Here is a 26235-nt window from a genome sequence, read left to right on the forward strand (position 1 = left end):
AATGAGCTTGCTGACATCTACCAATCCAAACACCAACCGTGAAAACCTGTCACACAAACACCTTCCACAACTGGAAACTACCAAGAGTATTAAATTCAGCGCACAGAGTAGCAAAAAAGCCACAACTGTCATCACTCCATCCCAAGCATTTTACTTTTCCCCATCCCAGGATTAGGTCTGGAGCTTGTACGGATTCCAAAGGACTTTGGATGAGCCTGCAAGTTTGTAAGCTCTTGGGAAAGGGTCCTTTGCTCATTTGTTAAGTAAAGCACAGTGACCCTGCACTGCACTGTACGAACAAAGGTTGCCACTGTGCCCTTTCATAACAGAAAGGACGAGGCAGAAGCCCCAAGCCCAGCTATGGCCATTTGGCCCCCAGTTCACTAAGGATATGCATAACAGGATGGAGAAAGTAAATTTATGACCAAAATGTCAGCGATGATGCCAGCTGCTCTGCGCCTTCCTAAAGTGGTTAGTTCTCTTGCAGTGCCAGAGGTTTTATGGATTAGAGATGGAAATAGCAGTCGTTCCATATAGGACGGGTAAAGTTCCGCTCTAAGGATGGAAAAACTTCAGTTTTCTAAACCACAATACTTAAATGTATTTTATTTACAGGTCTGGCCCTTCTTAATCTTCCTCTCTCCCTGCCTGAACTCAATTCCAGTTCACTCCTCCATGACGAGAGTAAGAAAACCATGACAATAATACCCGGTTTTTCTATAGCACCTTCCATCCAGGTCTCTCAAACAGGTTTACAAGTGTTAATTTAATAGAAAACTATTTATTCCAGTCTTGCAGAAAACAAAGCTCGGTACCTTCAGGTGTCAGTGCCAAAATGCAGGCACACAAACCCATTCCAGTGTGGTGAGCATGATTTTAAGGAATATGAAGTACCTCTGACCTCATCGTGCACCTCTTGAGAGCCAGGCAGCTTTCTCAGACGTCAGCCATGGGAGTCTGTGTTTCAGGGATGATCAGTGACTTGGGTGACTGACCACATTTCAGATGAAAAGCTGCTTGGCAGTTTCTAAAAATCTGCCTGCCCTGAATTTTCAGAACCGGGGCACCAAAATAATTCACTACTCTTGAAAATTTTGCTCTTGGGTTTCTTCCTTTACAAAGGAAGTGCTCACTGACCATCAATGCTTTGGGTAAGATACTCAAGAGTCACACAGAGAGCTGGCAGAAGAGGTCAGAGAGAGGACTAACCCATCTCCTCTACTGTGGGAACTCGTAATGGCTCCTTGACTCCTAACTCTTCACTTTCAAGTATGGGCTTCATTCACTCACTGTCAAAATAAACAGACAAATGCTAGAAGTTTACTGGTCTGCTTGAAAAATCCCCTTAAACATGTGGCCTTCTCTCTTTTTTTCTCCCTAGCAGGCCCCGGTATGGCCTGTCCTGGTGACCGGTCACTTCAACCATCAGAAAACTACTGACTTCTGAGTCCTTCCTTAAGCTTCTCCTACCTGTCAGGAAACATTTCTGATATATCCGAACACCTCCAGCCTCCTCCAAATCCCCGCTTCTCTGCTGATCGCAGGATGGAATCCACCTTTTCAATCTTTTCCGACATCTATGTATTTTAAAAGAGGCATTTTTAAAAACTAAACTATGCATGACCATACTAAGACAAGCTAACCTAGATCCTGCCGGTAAAACACAGTCATCTTTCCCAGAGGCAACATAACCCACGTCCCCGATCAACCAGTTGGTCACTGTCTCTCCCCTTCCAGTGGAGTGGAAGCAAGTGGGAAGGTAGGAGCATCCCTCCCCCAGCTGCTTGATCAGGAAAATTGGTCTCAACCCATGCAAAGAGACTCCTCTGCCTTCCCACGGAGGGGATCCCTGCAGGTCAGGGCTGAGGGGGATAGGTGAAGCAATGACCAAGAACTGGTGGCCCCGAGACCGAGCTGCCCTTTCACACCAAAAGGCGGCAATCTCTCTAGGTCGGACAGAAATCCTTTAAGTGAAGCAGTACTGGGAAACCCCAAAACTGGAGCCATCTGAAGACTGGATTCCCTCCCACTCTGTGGGGTCTACCAAGATGCATGTACGTCCGAGAGGAGAAGGTGTGCACCGTGCAGCCTGGCTTGGGTACCCCTCCTCTCCTCTCTGCCCATACTCCAGAGGATCTAGCAGGACACCAGGATGACTGCGGTTTATTGTCACGGCTATTACAATACCACAGTTGCAACTTAACTGTGTTTTTTAATCATAAAGAGTTATATAAATATATGTATATTTATTCCTCTGTAACTGAGTGTAAATGACCTTTAAGAGGATGAAAACTCCTCTGTCTCCTATATAGAAATCAAATTGTATATTTTCTTATGTACATCTTCTGTATAAAGCTCTTGCTGCAAAGATGAATTCAACAAGTCTCCCTGTGTCTGTCTGAGGGCTGGACGATCAGAAGTAACATGAGACCAGTGGTACAAATATAGACTTAATCCTCTTCATTCTATGGGCAGAGCAACTGTTTGGGAGGGTTTTCTTATTTCTCTTTCTACAAAGGAGGAACATGTGACACCTAATGAGTCCTGGGCACTTGCAGTAATGTCTGAAAATATTTTGTGAGGCCAAACTCAAGCCTACTATAAAAATAGGTAGCTGTCACCTGACAGAGTCCGGGCAACAGCACCAGGGCTGTCCCTGGTGTTTTCAGCTCGGCATTAAGAGCATCACATCCAGGAAAAATCCATGGCCGCCTCTGAGATGGCGCCAGGACAGATGCCCTGAACTCCCCTGATCTGCGGCAGAGCACACAGTCGTCCCTGTAAAACCCTGGTGCGGTCCGGGTCTGCCAACAATAACACGCCTAATCTGACTCCCAGCCCCGCATGTTTATTCATCACAACAGTCTGCTTCCTCAGCATTTGCAAGCAGCATGGCACTGAAGTTATTTCCTTTAAAGTAAAACAAAAAAGTCCTTTTTGTGGCTCAGCCATTCACTCACAGGCACACATGTGCAGATGGCAGGACCTGCCTACGAAACGTGTCACCTGGAGTGCCACTGACCCCCTCGCTGGTGGCCTGTCCCCCTCCACATGCAGGACATGCTGATGCTCTTGCACAGGTCAAGGGGGCAGGGACATGCCATCGATGGAGCAGCAGCACGCATGGTCCGACACGTGCTGCCCTTCTGGCAACGCAATGCCTAGTGCTGCTCGTGTGGATGGCGCCGTTCCAACACTCAGACTCAAATGCATAGCGTGCAACAAGGTTTTATATCTGCATGCAGCCCAGGATGGTGAAAGAAACCTGACAGCTCTGCAGCAAGATGAACACATGCACCCACCCACACCGATACAAACCAGCAACGCCTCTTCCATAATCATTCATCCTTGCAGCATGTACAACAGAAGGGTTTATAAAAGCTTTGAAATGCACCAGCAGAAGCTCAGTTTACGACACTGAATGCAATGTCCTCTCTTCTTACAAAGCTTCCTCCACAAACACCCCATCAGCAACCAGGCAGAATCCTCCTTCTTCCTCCCAGCCCCTCTACACCTTCACTCCTCTGCCTCGCCTCGCGCCCACGGTCCCATCACGCCTGATCCCAGAAGCTCCAGCACCGCTGGGTACCACTGCAGTGCAGAGATGCCCAAACTCAGGGTCTCACCACCACAAACACCACTTGTAGCTCTAGTCACAGCAACCATGACTCACCACGACCTCCGGCATGTGCATCTTGGTGATAATCATCTTCATGATCTCAGGGGGAACCGGAGAACCTGCAATGATTCCTAGAAGAAAGAGGAAAAGATGACTGCCTTGGAAACCATCTATTTATTCCCAGGAGCGGTCCCTCAGAAGGTTCTGCACTCCCAGATTTAAATGCTGGCAAGACCTTTGGGATACACCGGTTCCTGTCAAAATACTTTCTATTTTTATGGATACAGGTCCCAGTTATTCTAGAAGCAAAGGCTGCAGCAAGGCCAGTTTACCTGAATGAATTAAGGGTTGGCAGAGTTCTCTCATGAGGAAAATAAACTCTATAGCACAAACCTAGTCCAAGCTGCAGTTCCCAAAAAGGAAAGATTCAGAGGAGAAAGAGGCACAGACTTTTAGCAGGACAAACACTCCCATTGATCATCACCACCATAACACCAAAAACCTTTCCTCCTGCCTTGCACAGAGCAGCCCTTTTGGGAGAGGGCAGATTTTCACCTGTTCCGTCCTAGGATGATCGAGCAAAAGAACGGGGTAATACATAGGCTTTGCTGGGGAACAAGATGAGACAGGATCATTTTTCACATAGCAGAGATGATTAGGTAATCTGCTTAAATGTTTCTTTATTCTCCAGCACCATCTCCTCTCCATACTGTTATTGCCTCAAAAGGGCTGGTGGTCTCCTTGTTTCAGCTCAGCTATTTCCGAGGCTGTGTGCGACAAGAGAGAAAGCTCCAGCACGCGTTATCACACCCTCTCCAGTATTTAGATGAATGACTTCAAAAACAGGCAGGAAACTTTAGGTCAGAGAAATCACAGCGTAGCTCTGCTTTAGGGACTGCACCAGCCTAAAGCACACAAAGCATCTGCTGCCACACGGTGGTGGCTGATGAGACAAGAGTCGAGCAAAACCAGGCTTCCCAGCTCCCCGATCTAGCAGGTAAAACAGAAAGGACCTTCCCCAACCTGCTTTAAGATGAAAGAAATCTTAAAAATGCATAATTCTTGAAGGAAACCCCAAGGAAATGAAACATAGCATCAAATTAACAGTGACACACAAGGCTCGTGCAAATAAACTCTTCCCTCCAGCAAAGCAATTTTCTCGCAAAGCTTAATACAGCCTCCCAGCAGGGAACCAGTAATATCCAGTTTCTCAGGATTTTGTCATTTGAACTGTCAGACTTACCTCCCCGGAGAGTTGACAGGTCGTAGGAGTCCAAGTCCGGCTGGGAGAGCATGTCTATAAACATGGTTGGCGTGCCGAGTAGAAAGGAGCATCTTCAGGAAGGGGAGAGAAAAGGCAAAGCTGCAGAGCTGGAACCAGGGGCAGCCCCAGCTCGGCACCCCATCCGTCCCATCGCGCGCGGGGCTGCGGAGCAGCAGCACGGAGGCAGGCACAGCAGATGTGCTCTTCATCCGTGTACATATACATACGTATGTGTAAAAAAATAAATATATACGTGTGTGTATTATGCAGACACGATGATAGCTCTTTTGTTTCCCAAGCTACACATGAAGAACAAGCTGGAAATGCAACTATCTCAGCAGCAGAGCTGGACTCGGAGAAGGAGGGCAGGTGGTTAGGTGTAAAAACACACCAGACATAGCAAACCAAGACACCACTACGTTTTCCAGCCAAAGCCCTACAGTGACCTGAAGGATCCCTTATTTTTTGGAAAAGGGAAGTGTGACAAACTCCCAAGTGCAGCTGAAAAGGCAGGATTTAGGCTCCTGAAGTGCCTGTGCAAGTATGTGCACCAGCAAACCTGCGTCTCCCATCATGGGAAGGAAGAGCATAAGCAAGGGCCTGGCAGGTGAGACAAGGGAAGAAAGCATCGCCACAAGGCAATGAACTCCTCTGTAGCAAGACACAAAAGAGCTCTCACTTCTCTTGAGACACTGCCTTCAGAGCAGCCTTCCCCTCGAAACTCGGCGATGAGAAGATGCAGGAGGACCCGTGCAGAGCCATCACCATGCAGCCTCCTACTGACGTCAGGCAATGATAGAGGGGTGCGGGGAGGCCAACACGATAGTCCTGGGATCAAGCCAAAGACAACAGTGAGAAGAGATCTTCCAGTCCATGACTAGCCCATCTCACTGCTGAAGAGCAAAGATCTGAACAGAGAAGTGTTCCCTGATTCACTGAAAACTTGCTGGAAATCTGACATTCATCTGTGTTCCTGTCATGTGGAAACACAACGCTGATGCTTCCTGCCTTTAATAAAAATCAGTTTGGGAAGTTTTTAATGTCAAAGTTTCATTCCGTAATTTTGCAATGTCTTTTCTTTGCTAGACTTTTTGGTCTGGTATTGCTTACACATTATTTTATGATATGCCAGAAGAGAAGAGTGGTAGTGCTATGACAGGCACGAAATATGCAGGACTTGGCACATGCTATTAATTTTATTTTGTTTTAAAAACACCAAAGGCTCTGAAGACTGATTGAAACAACCCATCTTTTTTCTGGATCAAAGCTGTTGTGTTAGAAATAACTACTTCAGAACTTCAAAAGAAAATATTTGCCTTTAACAACTTTTAAAAGAAACTACAAATAGAAAGGTCATATCCTGATAAGATTTACAAGACTGTATACCTGACTTGAAATTAAGTCATGTAAAACAAATTAAAACCTCATTCAACAGAGTTCAAAGCTAATATCCAGTCTCGTAATTATTTGAAATTAGTATTCACCAAAATGAAAAGTGATTAATTTCACAATTCCCCCCCTGCAAAAGGTATCATTTTTTTTCCCCAAAAAAACTTCACATGAAACATCAATGAAACTCCATTGAAATTAGAAATGTTATGCATGAGTATCCCTCAACGTCATTTGCAGCAAAACATTCTGCCCTTCTGCTGAGCAAGCACCAACGTTCTCCACACACGTGGTCTCTCTATGGCAGTGGAGACCACCCCAAAGTGTGGTCCCACCGAGACCCACCTGCTCTGTGATCCCCAGCCTCAGACCGATCAGATTGGCATTGTTCACAATGTTCCTGTGAGACAGGGTGGCTCCTTTGGGGCTTCCCGTTGTCCCCTGAAAGACACAGCGCATTACGCAATGATGCCACCTTTTCCGAGGATGAGCTACGTGTGCTCTCAGGGGTGATTTCCCAGGCAGATTCTACGGTGATCTTGCACTTCATTCTCCATTCAGACCTGGGAGACTTTATTTTCTTCTTTAACAGCATCTTAATCCCAAACCAAACAAAAAAATGGTCCAACAGAATGGCTGGACAGAATTCACATGACACCCTCCCATCTCCATCAGCCCTTGAGAAAAGGCTGAGCAGCAAGAATGGAAGAAGCAAGGGGAAATGCTAGAACATTTCCTCCATCCTACAGCAGAAGATGGAACCAGAGCTTGGTCTCAGAGGGCAGAAGGCAAAGGAAACGGGATGCTCAGCATCGCACACATCTTTCCCTGTGTCCCCAGCAAGGAACCCAACCACAAGGCATGGAGCAGGCAGAAGCACCTACAGAAGTGAACTGGATGTTGATGGGCTCATTGCAGGAAAGGGTCCGCTGCACGGCTCTTAACTGCTTCACGTGGCTGCTGTCCCCTGCCTGCATCACTTCATCCATGTGGAAGGTGCCAGGCAGCTTGGAGTCCACTGTGATGACAATGGACAAGTCAGGTAGCCTGGTAGAAAGAAAAATACCGTCAGCAATAACAGAGCAAGGAGAAAACTGCCTGGAGAGGTGTACACTGGTCCGGGCAAACCTCCAGGACAGCCTCCAGAAGGTTCTCTTCAGATGAAACCCTGCGCAGGTCCTTCTTCTGCTAGAGCCTGTGTTGTGCAGCTGAGAGGACACAAGGCAGGACACAGCTGTGAGGTCAGTGCAAAGACACCAGATGTTCCTAACTCACCTTTTGCTCTTTATTCCCCCTGGACTGGATTTTTCTAGCTCAGGACATGACTGCTTTAGAATATCATAGTATTTCTGTGTTTTAAATTGAGTGGGAAACACCAATGCCTTACAGCCAACCTGTGAAGGGAGACAGAAACTCATGAGAAGTCACGTTGGGTTGATGTTCAGGACATGATAAAGAGCAGTCACCACCAACACAGGAACGTGCACAGCCCTGTGACCCCACACAGTGAGTGGTAGCCATTAACACCTCCCCTGGATTTTCTCCATGGCTTGTTTCTGTAAACACATGATACAATGAACTCTCTCCAGATTAAACCTGGAGATTTCTAACACCTTCCTAGCAAGAGTCATGGTGTGCAGCAGTTTAAAGATTCACTGAAGAGCATGACGTAGGTCTTTGCACAGTGAGGGTGCAGCAGCCACACTCCCAGGGCTGGGGACATGCCTCCAGCAGGCAGATTCACTGAGGGTAAATGCAAACCGAGCCTGTACAGCTAGGCACTCATAAAACCCCGCAAGCGCAGGGCAGGGTGCTGTTATTGCACAGCCGGCACCCCAAGCCCTGATCCACACCTGCAGCCGGTGCTTTGCTCCTCCCTGGCATTTGGTTCAGGACAGGCTGGTTGCTTTTTGTTGGGCAAGAGAGCAGAGCTGCAGCCTGAGAACCTCTTCTCCCAGGATCAACAGTCCTCATTGCGAGCACAAGGCAAACAATTGATTTTTCACATTAGGAGTCCCAACACTAACAAAAAGCCCAGTCCCAAAATATGGAGGAAAAAAAAAAATTAAATTGAGTGTATCTGAAATGAGGACATTTGAGGAACTTTGGAAAAACAAGGAAACCTAAAGACTGCCTCTCAGGTCAAGCCAAGGTTTAATCGTGAGGGTTTTTTATGGTGTTCTGTTTCCTGAGATTTTTCCACCTCTTTTTAAAGCGTTAGCTATTTTGAAAATTAAAACATTTTTCATTCAACCTTTACATTTACATAATCCTGAAACAAAGCGCTTTAATTACTCCAAGAATTTCTATTTCTTTTTCAGCAGAGGAGATCTGCTGAATTTGACCCAGATTTGCAAACTACTTTCATCTTCCAAAAAACGCATTCTTGTCAAATAAACTATTTACATAAATTATTTACTTGTCTGTTTTCATTATTTTCCCAAGGTCCATGAAATAAGGAGATGGAGGCTATGCCAATAAATTATTTTTAAGTACCCTCTGGGGTTTGTCAGAAGGGAAGACAAACATTTGCTCTATTTTCTGGAACAGTCTGCCCAGAACCCAGGGAACTGAGTCTGTTCTGGGATGTTTTGGCCCTTTGTAACTTTTTACTATTAGTTCTTTCAAACTAGTGTTCTGGTTGAACTAGCTTTCCAAAACAGACGCTACGGGAGGAGAGGAGCTCGCAGGGCACATGCTATATGAGACAAGGCTCTCTAGTTGGGCATCTCCCGCTTGGTCTCAGCCTGAATGGCAGCAGACCCTTCTTCAAAAGACCTGTCATATAAGTGCTGACATCAGTTTGCTTTTACAAAGCCCTGGAAATACAGCAAGAATCAGAGGAATGGTTATTCAGCGTGTATTTCTGTATATACCAAAGGGAGGGAACCTGATGGAGCAAGGAAGGGACTGCACAGGTTGACAGGATCCAAAAGACAAAGCCCTAAAGTCTTCAGGGATTTTGTTGTGCAAATAAACAAACACAAACAGATGTGCCAAAGGTACACGGGAAAGCTACGAACACTAGAAAACCTGGGAGGGTGAGACAGGAGTAATCTCCAATGGAGCTGAAGCACGTTTCTGCTCTTACCCCATCGACAGTCCAGATTTACACTGGAGGAGAAAAATCAAAGCAGAATCTGACACAGAGAGACGGGTAAGAAAACAAAAGCCAGGTCTCACTGGCAAAAAAGGAAAGTACTGCCATTTACGTTTCCACCTGGTGAGAGAAGCAGGAGGACATCCACACTGGAAGAGACATGCTTCACTGCAGCACCGTGTTCAATCCTAACGCGTGAAAACAGGAGTGACACCACTGAGAATACCTGAGAGGGTTAAGTGAAGGATGAAATGGGAACTCAAATTGCAGCCCAGCAACCAAATTACAGAGTTACTGATGCAACAGGAAAGTCTCTGTTGCTAGAAATTATCCACTTCTTTCTAGGTAAAGCCAGAACTTGGATGGTGCTGGGAAGACCCATATGTGGTTCCAGCTCTTCTAATATCGGCCTTTGATTTAAAGCTGAACAAACCACAGATGAGCAAGTTAGCTTCTCAATCCTAGGATTAATTTCTAGTCGTCAAGTGTTTAGTAGCCTGGATTCCTCATTACTGGAGCTAAAGAGCCAGAACAGTTTAAACTGATCAGTGCTCTGCACATTGCAAACTCAAACCCAGGCAGGTATACAAGGGTAGCTGAGGCAGCCACAATCAAGACAGCAGAAAGATGTCAAGCAGTGGCAATACCTACGACTTAAACCAGGTTAAACTCAAGGCCAGCAAGGCCTAGGGCACATCTGGGAAGGAGAAAGCAAGCTACCAAGTAGGCTGGGCCTTTCTGAGTCTTCCTCCTTTCTACTTTCAAGGTTAAAATCCCAGATGGTGATTTTTGCCCCGAGTGGTAGGCAGGCAGGATGGCACCAAGTCAGGCAGGACGCCCACGCAGTGCTCTCCCGCCCGGGCAGGCTGGACCGTGAGTGTGGGAAAGTTAGAACTGATTTAAGACAGATGTTGCTTCTTGAGATTGCAGCCACGCCCTGCTACTACATAGTCTCTGCTGTCCTGACTGCCAGCTTCTTGGGTAGAACAGTCCCTGGATCAGATATTTAGTCTTGCCTTGTTTTCCTCATTCCCTAGTAAACGGCTGCTGGCAGGTATGATTATTATTGGTGTAATATTGGTGATTCACGGTTGTTAGCAGAGAGAGGGGGATAAGAACGATGCAGAAGTCTCCATCAAACAGACAAGGTGGCAGCCAAAGGGAACAGCAACAAACATGACCACTTAACTGCAGCTTCATCCCCTTGGTCACTGCGTGGTGGTGTTCCCTCTACATGGCCACCACCAGCCTGGCTCTCAGGCCAGCTCTCACTGATATGCCCAAGTGCTTAACCAGAAGCTCCTCTGTACTGTGTCCCCACTATCCCCTTTAACAGACGGCTGCTTGTATGCGTTCTCATAACGAATCGATTAGCATTACCAGCAAGTGCCATACAAACCTTCCTGATGACAAACTCCAGCTCAAGGGCCTGGTAGGCTGGATTCACAGATACCTTAAGAGGGAGAAACAAGAAGGTTGATCAGAGTTACTCTTGCCTTGAAAATCCTCTCCCCTAACACATATTCCAACAGAAAAGTTCTCCCAGGGACAAACCATACTCAAATCCTCTCCTCCTCTCCAACAGGCAGAACTAAGAGCTCCCCACTACAGGGATTTCACATTCACCAGAAAAATTAGCTGAATCCTGTGTTTGTGTGAAAGAAAACAACCAGAAGAGAGATTTATGTGAGGTCAGATAGTCACAACAGAGTTTCAGGAACCGAAACTAGACCTCCTGACTCCCAGGCAGACATTCAAACCACTGAACTGAAGACTCAAAACACAAGAGCAAGTCAGGTTTCCTAACAGACAACCATGAAAATACCAGCTTTCTCCTGTCCAACTCTCCAGAGAAGCAGTATTGGCCACTGCAGTTGAGTTCACATCAGGTTCATGCTGAGCCATGCTTATCCACCCTGTTACTATGTCTCAGCAGACACTGGGATGAACCACGATGAAGAAAAGGGACCAGAAGCTACAGTGCAGCCCTTCGTGTGGTGCACTGTCTAAATAAGATGCATTTCACTAAATGAAAATTGGCTTTGGGGGATATGCAACTTGGACCACATTTTTACTCTCAAACGAAAATTGGCATTGGGGGATATGCAACTTGGATGACATTTTTAAGTGAGCATTTGCACCATGAAGCAATACAGGACCTATTTGGGAGGGATCTAAATAACTGGTAACTTTAGGACAGCAGCATGTTACACAGAAATGGTCCTATAGGCAAAAGCATGTCTCCATCTATCATCGGCTGCTGCAAGCTAGTTCACAGCAGTCCATTTCTTGCTGCTCCTTCCTCTGCAGTCTGCTTTCTTACATAGTGGAGGACAAAGACACAGAGGGTTCCACAGATCTTGTTTAAATACTGGATTCAGTTACAGCCAAGATGCTGGGTAAGAGCACGGGAAAAAGAAACAACAAACTTTACTCTCCAGGAGCTCCTACTGCTTCTTTGTCTCCATTTCCTTTCCCAACAGACTGCTAAAAACCCAGACACAGCAAACTCCTTACCAGGATGATTCCTGCCTGGGCAGTTGCAAACTGCATGAGAACCCACTCGTATGTATTGGGACCCCACATTCCCAGCCGGTCTCCCTTCTTCAGGCCAAGAGCCAGAAGCCCAGCTGCTGCCTGGTCCACCTGTAAAATAAAAGACAAGAGCCTGAGGATCACACACAGGACGCAGTGGGGGATATCCGTCTCCAGGCACTGCTTTCTGGGGAAAAAGCATCATCTTTGCAACTGAAATCGGATAGAATGTACCTCTGCTGCAGTCTGTCAGCCTACTGCTGCAGCAGCAGCATCTTCTGAGTCACAGAGCACAGACCAGCCCCTGCTTGAAAGCATGGTTGACTGAAAGCATAAAATTAACAAGGGTGGAACAATAAAACAAAGTAGGAATAAAACCAAAATAGGCAATTGTGTACAAATAGTTGCAAATTACTTCTTGCCCAAAGACTCTAGTGTCTAGCTCCTCATCAATCCAATTTAGCCATATGCTTGCATAGCCTAGCATAAGTCTTACCCATATGCTGGGCCCATCTACACCATTGGACCTGCCTCCATTCTGGCATATCACTTACTTCTAAAAGGACTCAGGTGAGGAAACCTGTATCAAGTGATTTTTGATCAGTCTGGGGTTCCTATCCTCATTAACTGGCATTCAGACACTATATTAACATGACTACTTTATTTTGCAAGATGGTAAGCATGTTTCAGGTGTGCAGATGCATGTATACATATTCTGAAGTATTCAGGAAAGTTTGTAGAGCTTTGTTATGTTCTCAAATGAATTTATGAAAACTACCTTGTAGGAGACACAAATTTGAGGAATAGCTATTCTCTGATTTAGTTCTGAATTACAGCCTACTTTTTAAAATTAGGGTGAACACAGGTAATCTTGTTTACCTGAATGGATGTAACCAAAACGCTAGTAAATCTAAAAAAACCCCAAACAATTCTTCCTATCCAAGATCATATCATACATTTAATAGAAACTTTCCAGGTAGTTAGCCTTGAAATATTGCCCCTCCATTCAGAATACACATAAACATATATCTGTATGTAATATGCACACATACATACACATGTATATATACACCCACACATGTTTTTGCATATGATATTGAGACCAAATCCTTGACTTTGCTCAGTTGCCCTTGTGCTTGGACTAGAAACCTCTATACCCTCAGGACCTCTAGCAGTCAGAGCAGAGTGCCAATACAAGATCTGGAGCCTACTCCAGTTGAGAAAAACACCATGACTCAGCCCATACCACATCAGATAGGGGTGATAATTTTTACGTATGAAAGTTCATTCTGGGATATTCAGCAAGCATTTTACACATGCTGCCTTCTCCCTTTGATCTCAAGACTCTAAGGAGGACAAAAGCAGCACACACCCATTGGCGTGTGCTGGGGAGGTGCTGTCACCCTCTGCTCAGGGCCAGGATGAAGATCTGCATACGACAAACCTCACTCCTGAGCTGAGTGATGAAATCGTTTTCCATTTCTCCATCATGCCTGCTGCTGCTGTTATCCACCCACCTGGGCTCCCCGAGGGGCGAACCAGGCACTCACCTCCTCTTTGAACTGAGCAAACGTCTTCCGAACCCCATCTCGGCAGAAGACCAAGGCGTCACGGTCAGGAACCCGCTCGACGGTCTCGTCCAGGCACTGGCTCATGGTTTTGGTGAGAAGGGGAACATCTAAGGTCCCCTGGACATAGCTGTTGGTCACCCTGTGGGAGGCAGAGGGCATCCCTGTGTGCAGGGCACTGTGAAATAAAAGAAGAAGAGTCTATTTTTTAATATAACCCATCAATACAATTCTCCCTAGATGGAAGTATTATCAACCTGATGACAGTACCAGGAGTACTCGATGCACATCCCCACACCGGTGAGAACCACAGGCAGCCACTTCAGCGGGTCAAGATCAGGAAGACCTCCAAAAGCACTTGGAAAGCACATGCAGCAGCCAGGGGGGCACTGAGCAGGCGAATGGCCTCGGTTATCCCAGCGCACCCACCTGGACCTGCCACACCAGCAGGCAGCACAGGCAGAGCCTCCATCCCTCCACTGGGAACCAGGACCTTGCTCGCTGATGGGGAAGGAGCCTGCGCCAGCCCTGCAGACCAGGCACAGCCTGGTCCTACAGTCATTCACCTGGGGTGAAAGCTACCTCGGACATTTTGGGATATCTGGACAGATGATGGACTTTGCTGAGAGATCTCAACTGGGTCTGGTCTTTTTGCAACATTAAATAGTGCAAATAACTTGGAAGGAACACAATCAAAACAGTTTGTAGGGAAATTCCCCTGACTGGCTTCTCTCTGCTGGAAAGAGCAGATGACCGAGAAAGAGAAAGTTAAAATTAGAGATCTGTCATTTTATCTGTCTCCAAAACGGTCTGCAGAGAAGAGTCTAATCCTGCAGAATAAAAACTGTTTAGAAGAGTTCAAAGAAGTTGAGCTGTAACCGAGAGGCTTTTGCAAAGTAATGGTCTTTGTATACAACAGCATGCTTTACTATCTCTGCCAGCTAGACTGCAAAGAGTTAATGGTACTGAGGACAGCATCAGTAAAGAGGAGCTACCAGCCAGATGAGGGGGGAGAAGTGCAGAGGCAATAATAATACAGCAGGCTCACAGGGTGGAGGAGACCAGACCCACTGCAAAGAGGGGACAGGAGGGGAGGAGGACAGCAGGGAGGTGTTTCAGCAGAGCAGCACCTGGGCAGCAATGGCATGGCAGGGTCCTTGAGAGGAGCACAGAGACATTGTGCTGGAGGCCAGGCTGGAGAGGGAACATAGTTAGGAGAACATAGTTAGCAACAAGAAGATGTGGACAGAGCAGCTGGGAAAAGCATTTTAAAATCATTAAGGCTTTCACTGAGTTCTGATCATCAGTGGAAAAGCAGCAACCTCCCCTCAAACCACAGCTCCTGACCGTCTGAGCGCTGCAGTTCTTGCCCTGGTTTCTCTCTCCACCTCCTTCTGCTCTGAGTCTCTCTCTGCCCCAGCAGCCAGCCCCTGCCACACTGCCCTCCTCCCCAGACAGCCCCCCATCTTCTCTGCCCCTCCTCACTTCTTCCCTGCCTCCCTCTGTGCTCTCAGCTCCTCCATTCCTGCCTTAGGAGATGACCAGGAAGGACAGGGTGAAGCAACACTTGCAGGGTGCATGGCTCAGAGGCAATGCCCTGTGTTTGCAAATTCACTGTATAATGGGGGGGATCCCTGCCCTAGAGAGGAAAAACAGATCAGCCTGAACTCAGATTTTCCCCATTTGTTACGGGATCAATATTCTGCAAAGACTCGGTGCTATTTACCATAAAAGATTTGTTTTCCTGCCCACAAGAAAGAAAACCTAGCATGAAGTTACTTCCTCTACAGGCTGGAGTTCAACATTGAGATAAGCACAAAACAAGACTTCACCTTCCAGGGGCAGTTTTGCCCCGAGAGCTGAGCAAATGGCCTGACCTTCTTTCCCCACCGCTCTTCTGCGGATGGAGGGTTGTGCGACTCCCACTGACTCTGTTCCTGATGTCCCTCCTAGGTCTGCTCTTGGGCAACTCACACCAAGGCTGTAAGAGCTGCCTGAGGAGGAGGACAATTGCTAAACTGAACTATCTTGTTTGTTGAAAGCTCCTGGGCAAGGCACGTAGATAAACTCGGAGATGAAAGAAAGCTCTGCAGAAGAAAAGCCTTCATCAATATAGGTTATATAAAATAAAGGTTGCAAAAGCTCTCCCTAATCCAAGGGAAGGACAAACGCTCCTGGGAAAGCAGTAAAAGCCATTGCAACCACTGCTGCTCGCTGTTTACAATGGCGACCAGAGAAGCCACTGTCCCATCACCATAGGGTAGTCTCAGACGAGCAGCTCCAGCCGCTCACATGGGCAGACAAGGAAACCGCAGGCTGTTTGCAAAAACGTTTAATGGAGACAATCACGCTCGCATCTCTCTACAGCCAAGTCACCTCCAGTTTCAGCGGAGCCTGTCCCTAAACACTCCACGATTCTCTGCCAGCTGAGGCACAGATAAGTCCCTGCTCGCTCCCGCAGCCCGAGAAGGGCTGGAGCGGCCAGAGAGCAGCTGCTGACCTGGTTGCGCAAGAGCACTTTCCCTGCACACCATCGCAGGGGTCACTGGGATCTGAGCAGGCTCTGTGCCAGGCAAGTAAAAGTGGGAGCAAGTAAACAAAAGCATTTCACAGACTGCACAGTTCCTCTGGGGATACCACCCAAGGAACTAATTGGTAAAAAATTTGGTCCAACACATTCTTCTACTGCGTGATTGAAAAACAAAAATCAAAACCCCAACACAAAAGGAGACTGGAGAGGGGAGGAAAAATTATTAGAAAATTCAGATTGTAAGAAAATTCAATCAAAATCCAAAATGTCCAGCTGAAACTCTCCTGCTCTCTGCAGTCAACCTTCAAGAGGTACTTGCACAATCCTGCATTGCTAATGAAAAGAGTGATATTTTACACTGTCATGACTTGGCAAAGCACTTAGGCAGACCAGGCTTTCTGGTCGCACTCTCTCAATTTTTTCCAGGCCTGAAGAGCCAAAGGGCCTGGAAAAGTGACCTCGCAGGAACCAGACTTTCACACTAAATACAAGAGGGTGCAAAGCCAGAGCCAAATGACAGTTCCACCTCCAGTCTTCATGGCTACAGCTTCCTCCCTACCCTCAAACATGGGGATGAAAGAGCATCAAAGAGCAGTAAAAGATGTCTTTATAAAGCCCTGCACTCCGAAACACTGTGAAAATACTGCTGTTTCCCCTCACAGTGTGAAAACACGCACAGCTTGCTCTCAAAGGTCCCAAGCATTCACACCTTCAAATTAAAGCATCAGCAGCTTTGAAATTAGGGCCTAAGATATCTCAAGCTCACAACCCAGAGTCACTAACTCCGCTCAAAGTGCCTGCTCACATGGTTTCCTCAAATACATTAAGGAAAGCAAAATTCACAGCGGTCATCTAGTTTGAGCTCTCTGAATTCTGGTCTGATGCTCTCATGTGCTTCAGCATTTCTGTATTGCTTATCTCCGGGCCATGGCAAGAGTGAAAGGTGTGGGATAAAACACAGCAGGCTGTTGGAAGCACTGGGGGTTGAGAACGGAATGAATGAGGCAGATGCATGATACATTCGTTATCAGTAGCATCATGCTGGAAATAATGTAGGGTCGGTCTTCCTCCTGCCTATAGCCAACAGCAAGTGTATATATCTGATCTGAAAGAACGTATCAAGAGACCTCTACAAATAAAGGGTCCAAAGGATTTAGAAATAATCTTTTTGTTCATCTTTGTTACAGAAAACAAGTAATTCATCATCCTATGAAGCATCTCGTAGTGCTGCAGATAAAACAAGACCAATGGTCCGACGGTCTGATATTACAGCAGCTCTCATTTCCCTGCCTCAGCCAGAGGAGAGCAAATAAAACTCCGCTTGCTCTTGGGTCTCAGCATAGACTGTCAAACACTCTTGGAGAGCACATGACTTCTGTTGGCAACACATTCCAGCAGCAAGACAGCCTGCGGTGCCTGCAAATGAGCCAGCCTCAGCACTCAGCTGCTCCTGCAAAACTCCGTAACCCTGGAGTGCAGCAGCGCAAATGAACAGAGAAACATCAGAGACCCAGAAAAAAATCACCCCCCTCCTGTCTCATGCGAAAGGCAGGCAAGCAGCCGAATGCTGGCAGACCCAGAAAGCACTCCTGCCTGATGGCAGCAAGCAGAAACAATCAGACTGAAGCAAGCACGCTCAACTAATCCTAGGAGCTCTTTGTATTTATCTCCGAATAGCCCCAACTAACATTTTATAGTTGTTGATATAAGATAACCAGCCTCATTTTTCACCTTTGACTCTTCACCAGTCTCTACAGAAATTATCAGAAGGGACGAGAGATGAACACGAGGCAGAGGCATCAGTGTAACCTCCTGTCCCCTACGAGCACACCAGCTCCTGCCTTGCAGCTGTGAAGGACATTGACCCGACCTGTGGTGCCATCCCCTCTTCACGTGGAAAGGCCCTGCCCTCCCAGGGCTCGGGAACCGTCCTGACTGCAGAGTTCATACTCGAGAGGTTCACGGACTCCCCAGCCAGTTCCTTTGTTCATGGACGTCTATCAGGAGCTTCTCCCCCCAAAGCAAGATCTTTTGGGTCTTTTATGTAACACAACTACAATAAAAGGGTGGTGAAAGTTAACCCTGCTCTGCTCTTACCTCTTCTTTACTCTTTAAAACAACCCTGTTGACTAAAGAGTTAACCAGGCTCTGATTACTTTTGTTTGTTTGAATCACAGAATCATAGAATCGTTTAGGTTGGAAAAGTCCTTTAAGATCATCAAGTCCAACCGTTAACCTAGCACTGCCAAGTCCACCACTAAACCGTGTCCCGAATCACCACATCTACACGTCTTTTAAATACCTCCAGGGATGGTGACTTCCCTGGGCAGCCTGTTCCAATGTTTGACAACCCTTTTGGTGAAGAATTTTTTCCTAATATCCAATCTAAACCTACCCTGGCACAACTTGAGGCCATTTCCTCTCATCCTATCACTAGTTTCCTGGGAGAAGAGACCGACCCCCACCTCGCTACAGCCTCCTTTCAGGTAGTTGTAGAGAGCGATGAGGTCTCCCCTCAGCCTCCTTTTCTCCAGGCTGAACAACCCCAGTTCCTCAGCCGCTCCTCATCAGCCTTGTGCTCCAGACCCTTCACCAGCTCCGTTGCCCTTCTCTGGACACGCTCCAGCCCCTCAATGTCTCTCTTGTAGTGAGGGGCCCAAAACTGAACACAGTATCCAAGGTGCGGCCTCAGCAGTGCTGAGTACAGGGGGACGATCACCTCCCCAGTCCTGCTGGCCACGCTGTTTCTGATACAAGCCAGGATGTCATTGGCTTTCTTGGCCACCTGGGCACACTGCTGGCTCATATTCAGCCGGCTGTCGACCAACACCCCCAGGTCCTTCTCTGCTGGGCAGCTTTCCAGCCACTCTTCCCCAAGCCTGTAGCGTTGCCTGGGGTTGTTGTGACCCAAGTGCAGGACCCGGCACTGAGCCTTGTTGAATTCCATACAGTTGACCTCGGCCCATCAATCCAGCCTGTCCAGGTCCCTCTGCAGAGCCTTCCTACCCTCAAGCAGATCAACACTTGCACCCAGCTTGGTGTCATCTGCAAACTGACTGAGGGTGCACTCGATCCCCTCATCCAGATCACTGATAAAGATATTAAACAGAACTGGCCCCAACACAGAGCCCTGGAGAACACCAGTGGTGACTGGTCACCAACTGGATTTAACTCCATTCACCACCAATCTTTGGGCCCGGCCATCAGCCAGTTTTTTACCCAGTGAAGAGTACACCATCCAGGCTATGAGCAGCCAGTTTCTCCAGGAGAATGCTGTGGGAAATAGCATCAAAGGCTTTACTAAAGTCTGGGTAGACAACATCCACAGCCTTTCCCCCATCCACTAAGCGGGTCCCCTTGTCATAGAAGGAGATCAGGTTGGTTAAGCAGGACCTGCCTTTCCTAAACCCATGCTGACTGGGCCTGATCACCTGGTTGTCCTGTACATGCTGCATGACGGCACTCAGGATGATCTGCTCCGTAACCTTCCCCGGCACCGAGGTCAGACCGACAGGCCTGTAGTTCCCCAGATCTTCCTTCCGTCCCTTCTTGTAGATGGGCGTCACATTTGCTAACCCCCAGTCAACTGGGACCTCCCTGGTGAGCCAGGACTGCTGGTAAAGGATTGAAAGCGGCTTGCTGAGCACTTCCACCAGCTCCCCCAGTACCCTTGGGTGAATCCCATCCGGCCCCATAGACTTGTGTGTGTCTAAGGGTATAGCAGATCGCTAACCATTTCCCCTTGGATGATGGGGGCTTCATTCTGCTCCCTGTCCCTGTCTTCCAGCTCAGGAGGCTGGGTACCTGGAGAACAACTGGTCTTACTATTAAAGACTGAGGCAAAGAAGGCATTAAGTACCTCAGCCTTTTCCTCATCCTTTGTCACTGTGTTTCCCCCTGCGTCCAATAAAGGATGGAGATTCTCCTTAGCCCTCCTTTTGTTGCTAATGTATTTATAGAAACATTTCTAATTGTCTTCTGTGGCAGTAGCCAGATTAAGTTCTAGCTGGGCTTTGGACCTTCTAGTTTTCTCCCTGCATAACCTCATGACATCCATGTAGTCCTCCCAAGTTGCCTGCCCTTCTTCCAAAGGTCATAAACTCCTTTTTTCCCTGAGTTCCAGCCAAAGCTCTCTGTTAAGCCAGGTGGGTCTTCTACCCCGCCGGCTCGTCTTTCTGCACATGGGGATGGCCTGCTCCTGAGCCTTTAAGATTTCCTTCCTGAAGAATGTCCAGCCTTCCTGGACTCCTTTGCCCTTCAGGACTGCCTCCCAGGGGACTCTGTCAACTGGTCTCCTAAACAGGCCAAAGTCTGTCCTCCGGAAGTCCAAGGTGGCAGTTCTGACCCCCCTCCTTACTTCTCCAAGAATCAAAAACTCTATCATTTCGTGATCACTGTGCCCAAGGCAGCCTCCAACCATCACATCACCCACAAGTCCTTCTCTGTTCACAAACAACAGGTCCAGCGCGCGCCTTCCCTAGTTGACTCACTCACCAGCTGTGTCAAGAAGTCATCTTCCACACGCTCCAGGAACCTCCTAGACTGTTTCCTCTCTGCTGTATTGTATTTCCAGCAGACACCTGGTAAGTTGAAGTCCCCCATGAGAACAAGGGCTAGCGATTGTGAGACTTCTCCCAGCTGCTTATAGAATATTTTGTCTGCCTTTTCATCCTGGTTGGGTGGTCTGTAACAGACTCCCACCGTGATATCTGCCTTGTTGGCCTTCCCCGATTCTTACCCATAAACACTCAACCCTATTGTCACCATCATTAAGCTCTAGACAATCAAAACACTCCCTAACGCACAGGGCTACCCCACCGCCTCTCCTTCCTTGCCTGTCCCTTCTGAAGAGTTTATAGCCATCCACAGTTTATAGCAGCACTCCAGTTGTGGAAGTCATCCCACCATGTCTCCGTGATGGCAACTATGTCATGGTTTTCCTGCTGCACAATGGCTTCCAGCTCCTCCTGTTTGTTGCCCATGCTGCGTGCGTTGGTGTAGATGCACTTCAGTTGGGCTATTGATCCTGTCACCTTTTTGGGGTGAGAAGGCCTAATTCCTATGTGACCATTCTCAGGTGCTTCTGTGGTTTCTAACACATCCATAACTCTTGTGTCTTTGCTGCCGCATGGATCTCCATCCCTTACCTCCACTGAGACGGCAGACTGAAGGACCTTGCTAGCACACCGTCCCTCAAACATTGGCGTGCTGCCCCCAGGCTTATCTCTAGCGAGCCTGGTTTTATTCCTTTCCCCCTTCAAATCTAGTTTAAAGCTCTTTCAATGAGCCCGGCTAACTCCCATGCAAAGGTCCTTTTCCCCCTTTGAGAGAGCTGTACCCCATCTGTTGCCAGCAGGCCTGGTGTCATGTAGACTGACCCATGATCAAAAAACCTAAAATTCTGTCAGTGACACCAGACTCGGAGCCAGGTATTGATCTGCTGGCTCTTCCTGTTTCATCCCTCGTCACTCCCTGCAACTGGAAGGATAGAGAACACTACTTGTGCTCCTGACCCCTTAACCAGTCGTCCCAAGGCCCTGAAGTCTTTCTTGATCGTCCTTGGACTTCTTGTTGCAACTTCATCGCTGCCTACCTGAAAAATCAATAATGGATAATAATCTGAGGGCTGTACCAGGGTAGGAAGCTTTCTCTTCACATCTTTTACCCAAGCCCCAGGGAGGCAGCAGACTTCCCTAAGAAGTGGGTCTGGTCTGCATATTGGGCCTTCTGTTCCCTTCAGATGGAGTCTCCTACGACAATGACCTGTCGTTGTTTCTTTATGGAAGCAGTTTTGATGCAGTAGGCCAACTTAACCTCGGTGACACCTCCAAGTTAGATGAACCACCATCCTCGTTATTGTTCAGGTCCACTTGCAGAGCCTCGTACCTGTTACGCAGGGGCACCTGGGAAGGTGGGATAGTCACGGAGGGACACGCCTGCTGCGCCGGGCAGGAACTTGTTGCCATTGCCTCCTGTCTCTTAAGTCACTGTGTTCAGCCAGGCGGAGCGAGGATAAGGAATCCTCCGTACCACAGGTCCTGTCTGCCTGTTGAGCCTGTCTCAGGGAAGGTAGGGTGCGATTCCAGTAGCCTGTCTATCTCTTGCACTCTCTGATGCTCCTCAACCTACACACCCGCTCCCGGAGCTCTGTCACTAAGCGGAGGAGTTCCCCTACCCAGGCACACCTCCCACAGCTGCTCACCGCTGCCCTCCGGCACTGGTGTAAGAGCAGGGCAGGCCCTGCAGCCTGGCACCCGGCTGGCAGCGCGTTCCCGCCGGAGCTCTGGTGGGTGCAGAGCTTAGAGAGGCCATGGCTTTCTGCCAGGTGGATACCATTGCTCCCTGGTTGAGCTGGCTGAGCTCCAGCGCCCTTCCTGCACGCCCTTCCGCGAGAACTGCCGCGCAAACTGCCGCGCAAACGGCCGCGCAAACGGCCGCACCGCACCCTGTTGGCGGGCTCCTGGCAGGTCTCCTGGCTCCCCTGAGGTTCCCCCAGCTCGGGAAACCCCCGCGCACCGTGCTGGAGCACTCTGCTGCCCATCCTGCCGGCACCGGAGCTGCTCGCCTCGGCGACTGGTTTGGTTTGAGGAAGGATCAAGTCCCCAGGGCTTTCAGGCTCCTACTGCAGCAGACTTTTTGGTTACATTTTCCACTGCGCCTCCCTCCCCTCTGCACTTTTCCTGCCAAAAGCATAAATACTGCTTAGCGCTAGGAGCAGAATTTAATAAACATTTTTATAAGGTTACTAGAAAGAGTTTACTCTTCTAAATACGCTCTTTTTGTCGAAGCGCTTTGTGTTCCTGCCTCTCAGTTTCACTTCTGGGCTGGAGTCCAAACTGCTCTGTCGTGCTTCCCTTCTGATCTCGTTTCCTATGAACAGATTCTGAGACAGCAATCTTGGCTCCAGCAAGGGCTTCAGCCACCTCACTCCTAATCTCAACCCAGTTGAAACAAAACACCCAGACCCTGTGTGTGGAAAAAAAGGGCTGCTCCCCACAGTACCTGGGGAGTTGCTCCCTGTAAGTCATACCTCCTGGTGAGCATTAGGCTCTGAATATCAGCAAATCCTTCAAAGCCTTTCCCAAAGCCAGTTGCTTTCCTCCTGCTCTTTCCCACAAACTTGCGACAAGAGGCAGCACTGAAGAAAAGCAAGGCAAAGAACTGGCCTGACCCCCCCGAACCCCAGAGCTCCTCGGTGCCCTGGACCTGTTGGCACCCCCGTGCCGCCCCCCCCACCCTGCTGCACCACAGGAGGACGGGGACAGTGCCCGACAAAGCCCACAAGTCAGAGCGCTGAAGGAGGAAGGGGAAGCTGTTCGATACATTTCACGTTACTGCAGTCAGGATGGAGCTGCTGCACAAAGAAAGTTCAGCCCTGGGCACATGTTCACATCCCTCCATACGCTGCACGGGGCTCATCCCTGCCCCTGGTCCCCTCCCAGGCTGGGGCGGGAGGGGGTTGGGGGGGCAGATCTGGGGATGCAGCCTGTCTTCTGCCACTTTGGAGGCATCTTAGGGGAGCCAAGGGACAGCGACACACACTGAGAGTGAAACCTCCAGCTGAACCTGCCCTCCCTGCAAGCAGACACCCATCTGGCTGGACAAACATACCACTCTGCAGCTGCGCTATAGCCCCCATCATCTGTCACACATGGCCTCCGTCCCCTAGAGCCCCCATCCTTGTCCCTACAGCCTCTGTGCCCTGCAGCCCCCTCATCCTCTGCGCCCACAGCCCTCCCTCCTCTCTCACCCATGGCCCCCTGTCCCCTATAGCCCCCCATCACTTGTTCCCACAGCCCTCCATCCCCTATAATCCCCCATTCCCTCTCACCCACGGCCCCCTGTCCCCAAAGCCCTCCATCCCCTATAGGCCCCCATCCCATCTCACCCATGGCCCCCTGTCCCCTATAGCCCTCCATGCTCTGTAGCCGCCCATACCCTCTCAGCCAAGGCCCCCCGTCCCCTATAGCCCCCCATCCTCTATAGACCCACGGTCCCCTGTCCCCTATAGCCCCCCATCCTCTCTAGACCCACAGCCCTCCATCCCCTGTAGCCCCCCATTCTCTCTAGACCCACGGCCCCCATCCCCTACAGCCCCCTTCTCTCTAGACCCACGGCCCCCGTCCGTTATAGCCCCCATCCTCTCTAGACCCACGGCCCCTCGTCTGCTATAGCCCCCACCCTCTCTAGACCCACAGCCCTCCATCCGCTGCAGCCCCCGTCCCCTGTCCCCCCACTCTTCCTCCCCTTCAGCCCCCGCCCTCTGTGGCCCCAGCCCCGTCCCCACCAGCCCCCGGAGCCCAGCCCCGGCCCTACCTGCCCGGCGGGGCTCCCCGCCGCCCGCCCGCCCGGCGCAGGAGGGGCAGCCCGCGGCGGGGCAGCGCTGCCAGCCGCGCCGTAGCCATGCCTGCGGCCGCGGCACCACCCGGCAGCCCGGGCCCGCCGCTCGGTACGCAGGGGCGGTGCGCCGCGCAGCGCGGCCCGCCTCAGCCCCGGCCCCGGCCCGGCCCCGCTCCCGCCCCGCGTCGGGGGGGGCTGCGGCTCCCCTCGGCCCCGGGGCCCGCGGCGGGCGCTGCCGGCTGGGAGGGAGCGCCCGCCGGGACGGGGAGCAGAGAAAGCGTCCCCCTGGCCTGGGCGAGGGTGCGGGGATGGCGGCTCAGGCCAGGCAGAGCGGGGGACCCCCCACGGCCCACGGCCGGCAGCACAGAGCCCCGCTGGGCACCTGCCCCGTCCGCTGCCAGCTTCCAAGTCCGCGCACTGCGCCTCCATCCCCCGTCTCCCCCCTCCGCTCTCTCTTTTTTCCCGGACTGCTCCATCAGCCTTTTTCTGCCTAACCCCAACCGCTACTACACCCCAAGGCCTTTCCGTGCACCCCAAATAAGCCCCACACCCTAGCTGAGATAGACTTTGGTGCAAGGCAACCATCACCACTTGCCTCCACTTTTCTCCATCAGTATCGCTTGGTGCCTGAGCCCCGTGAGTCATTAATTGATTTGCAGCCCTATCCAGTTAATGAGTTATCACAGTTACTACTACCTCACGAATAGCTTTAGGCACGCCCTGGCTGCCTGTACCCTGCTAAGGCAGGAAGAGAGACCAGCCAGGAACTGCAGAGCTACTCCAGAGCCGGGCAGGCTGAGATCCCCTCACGTAAGGGCAGGGGCATGGGCAGGCACCCAGGCGAGGAGGGCTGCGGTGCTGAGCTCTGCCAAGCACCCGGCCACAGGAGCAGTGCTGCTCCGCTGCAGCAGAACTGATGCATCGTTCCCCATGCATAAAATGACTGACGGCCTGCAACAATGGTCAGAAGCAAATTAATCCTCGTGAAAGAGCTGGGGTATAAATTTGATCCCAGAAAATAGCCTGTGTCTTTCAAATACCGTATGGGCGTCAACCAAACAGAGCTGTCGGTGCTGGCCTGAGACATGGGCTGTTTCTGGCTCTGCCACTGACCCGCTGGGTGATTGCTGGCTGCCATTTTGCAGCTCTTCCCCAGGTGGAAGCTGGAGTTCAGCGTGTCTGGACACGGTGTGTCTGTACCACGTCGAGCACAATGGCACTGACAAACAAGGGCATAGATATTGACCTCGGCATGGGTGTATCTCAGACACCAAAGCCATAAATGTGCTCATAACGCAGCTGCACAGTGAAATAAGGACTGCAGCCAGACCTCCGGTGTTAGATACTTGCTTTTAGAAGGAGGAAGGATTTTCCCCAACGTGCATCTTGTTCACAAGGAGTTTGGTGGCAGTGGTGACGCTGTTTTGTTGGGGGAAGGGAGTTTTTTGTCTTTGAAATGTGAAAAATTGGTCGTGGCTGCAGAGGGGACACTGGGTGAGGCAGGCCAGAGATCCGGAGACTGTTCCATCTGGGAATGGTCTCCAGCCCCCGGCTGGCATGGCTACCTCATGCCCCCAGGGCCACAGTAAGGATCATTAAATCAGGGTTAGATTGACAGTGGTCATCCCGCTTCCCTCAGCAGTTCCTGCTCCCTTCTCCTTGCTAATGTTCTTGCAGCCTTCCTCTCGCAGAGTGTGCAAATGTGCCCCATGTTACGGTTTGTCTGTCTCAGATAGGTTTGAAGTCTTTTTAGACATGCACAGGTACCTCTGTTTATATGTCAGTCCCACTAAGATCAGTCGCTAGGTGAGTTTATGCATTTCTGCAGACGATGTAAGGCTGTATGACGTTCATGGCCAGACGTTATCCTTTCACTGATTCAGCACAGCA

The 26235-nt window shown here is 49.6% G+C and overlaps 1 protein-coding gene across 1 annotated transcript in view; it reads right to left on the bottom strand.

The window, feature by feature from the left end:
* The window catches only part of ACSF2 (acyl-CoA synthetase family member 2), a 41738-nt gene extending 17274 nt beyond the window's left edge, over positions 1-24464 (bottom strand). Inside the window, exons 1-10 of the mRNA XM_072881668.1 lie at positions 24322-24464; positions 13458-13653; positions 11890-12018; positions 10772-10825; positions 7548-7666; positions 7157-7319; positions 6618-6713; positions 5563-5711; positions 4863-4954; positions 3674-3750 (exon numbers count right to left, since the gene is read on the bottom strand). Of these exons, the coding sequence (XP_072737769.1) occupies positions 3674-3750; positions 4863-4954; positions 5563-5711; positions 6618-6713; positions 7157-7319; positions 7548-7666; positions 10772-10825; positions 11890-12018; positions 13458-13653; positions 24322-24410 (1164 nt within the window). The 5' untranslated portion in view covers positions 24411-24464. The remainder of the gene's footprint in view (positions 1-3673; positions 3751-4862; positions 4955-5562; positions 5712-6617; positions 6714-7156; positions 7320-7547; positions 7667-10771; positions 10826-11889; positions 12019-13457; positions 13654-24321) is intronic.
* Positions 24465-26235: the final 1771 nt, after the last annotated feature.

Source organism: Ciconia boyciana, chromosome 16 (genome assembly GCF_034638445.1).
Source record: "Ciconia boyciana chromosome 16, ASM3463844v1, whole genome shotgun sequence".
Classification (NCBI taxonomy): Eukaryota; Metazoa; Chordata; class Aves; order Ciconiiformes; family Ciconiidae; genus Ciconia; species Ciconia boyciana.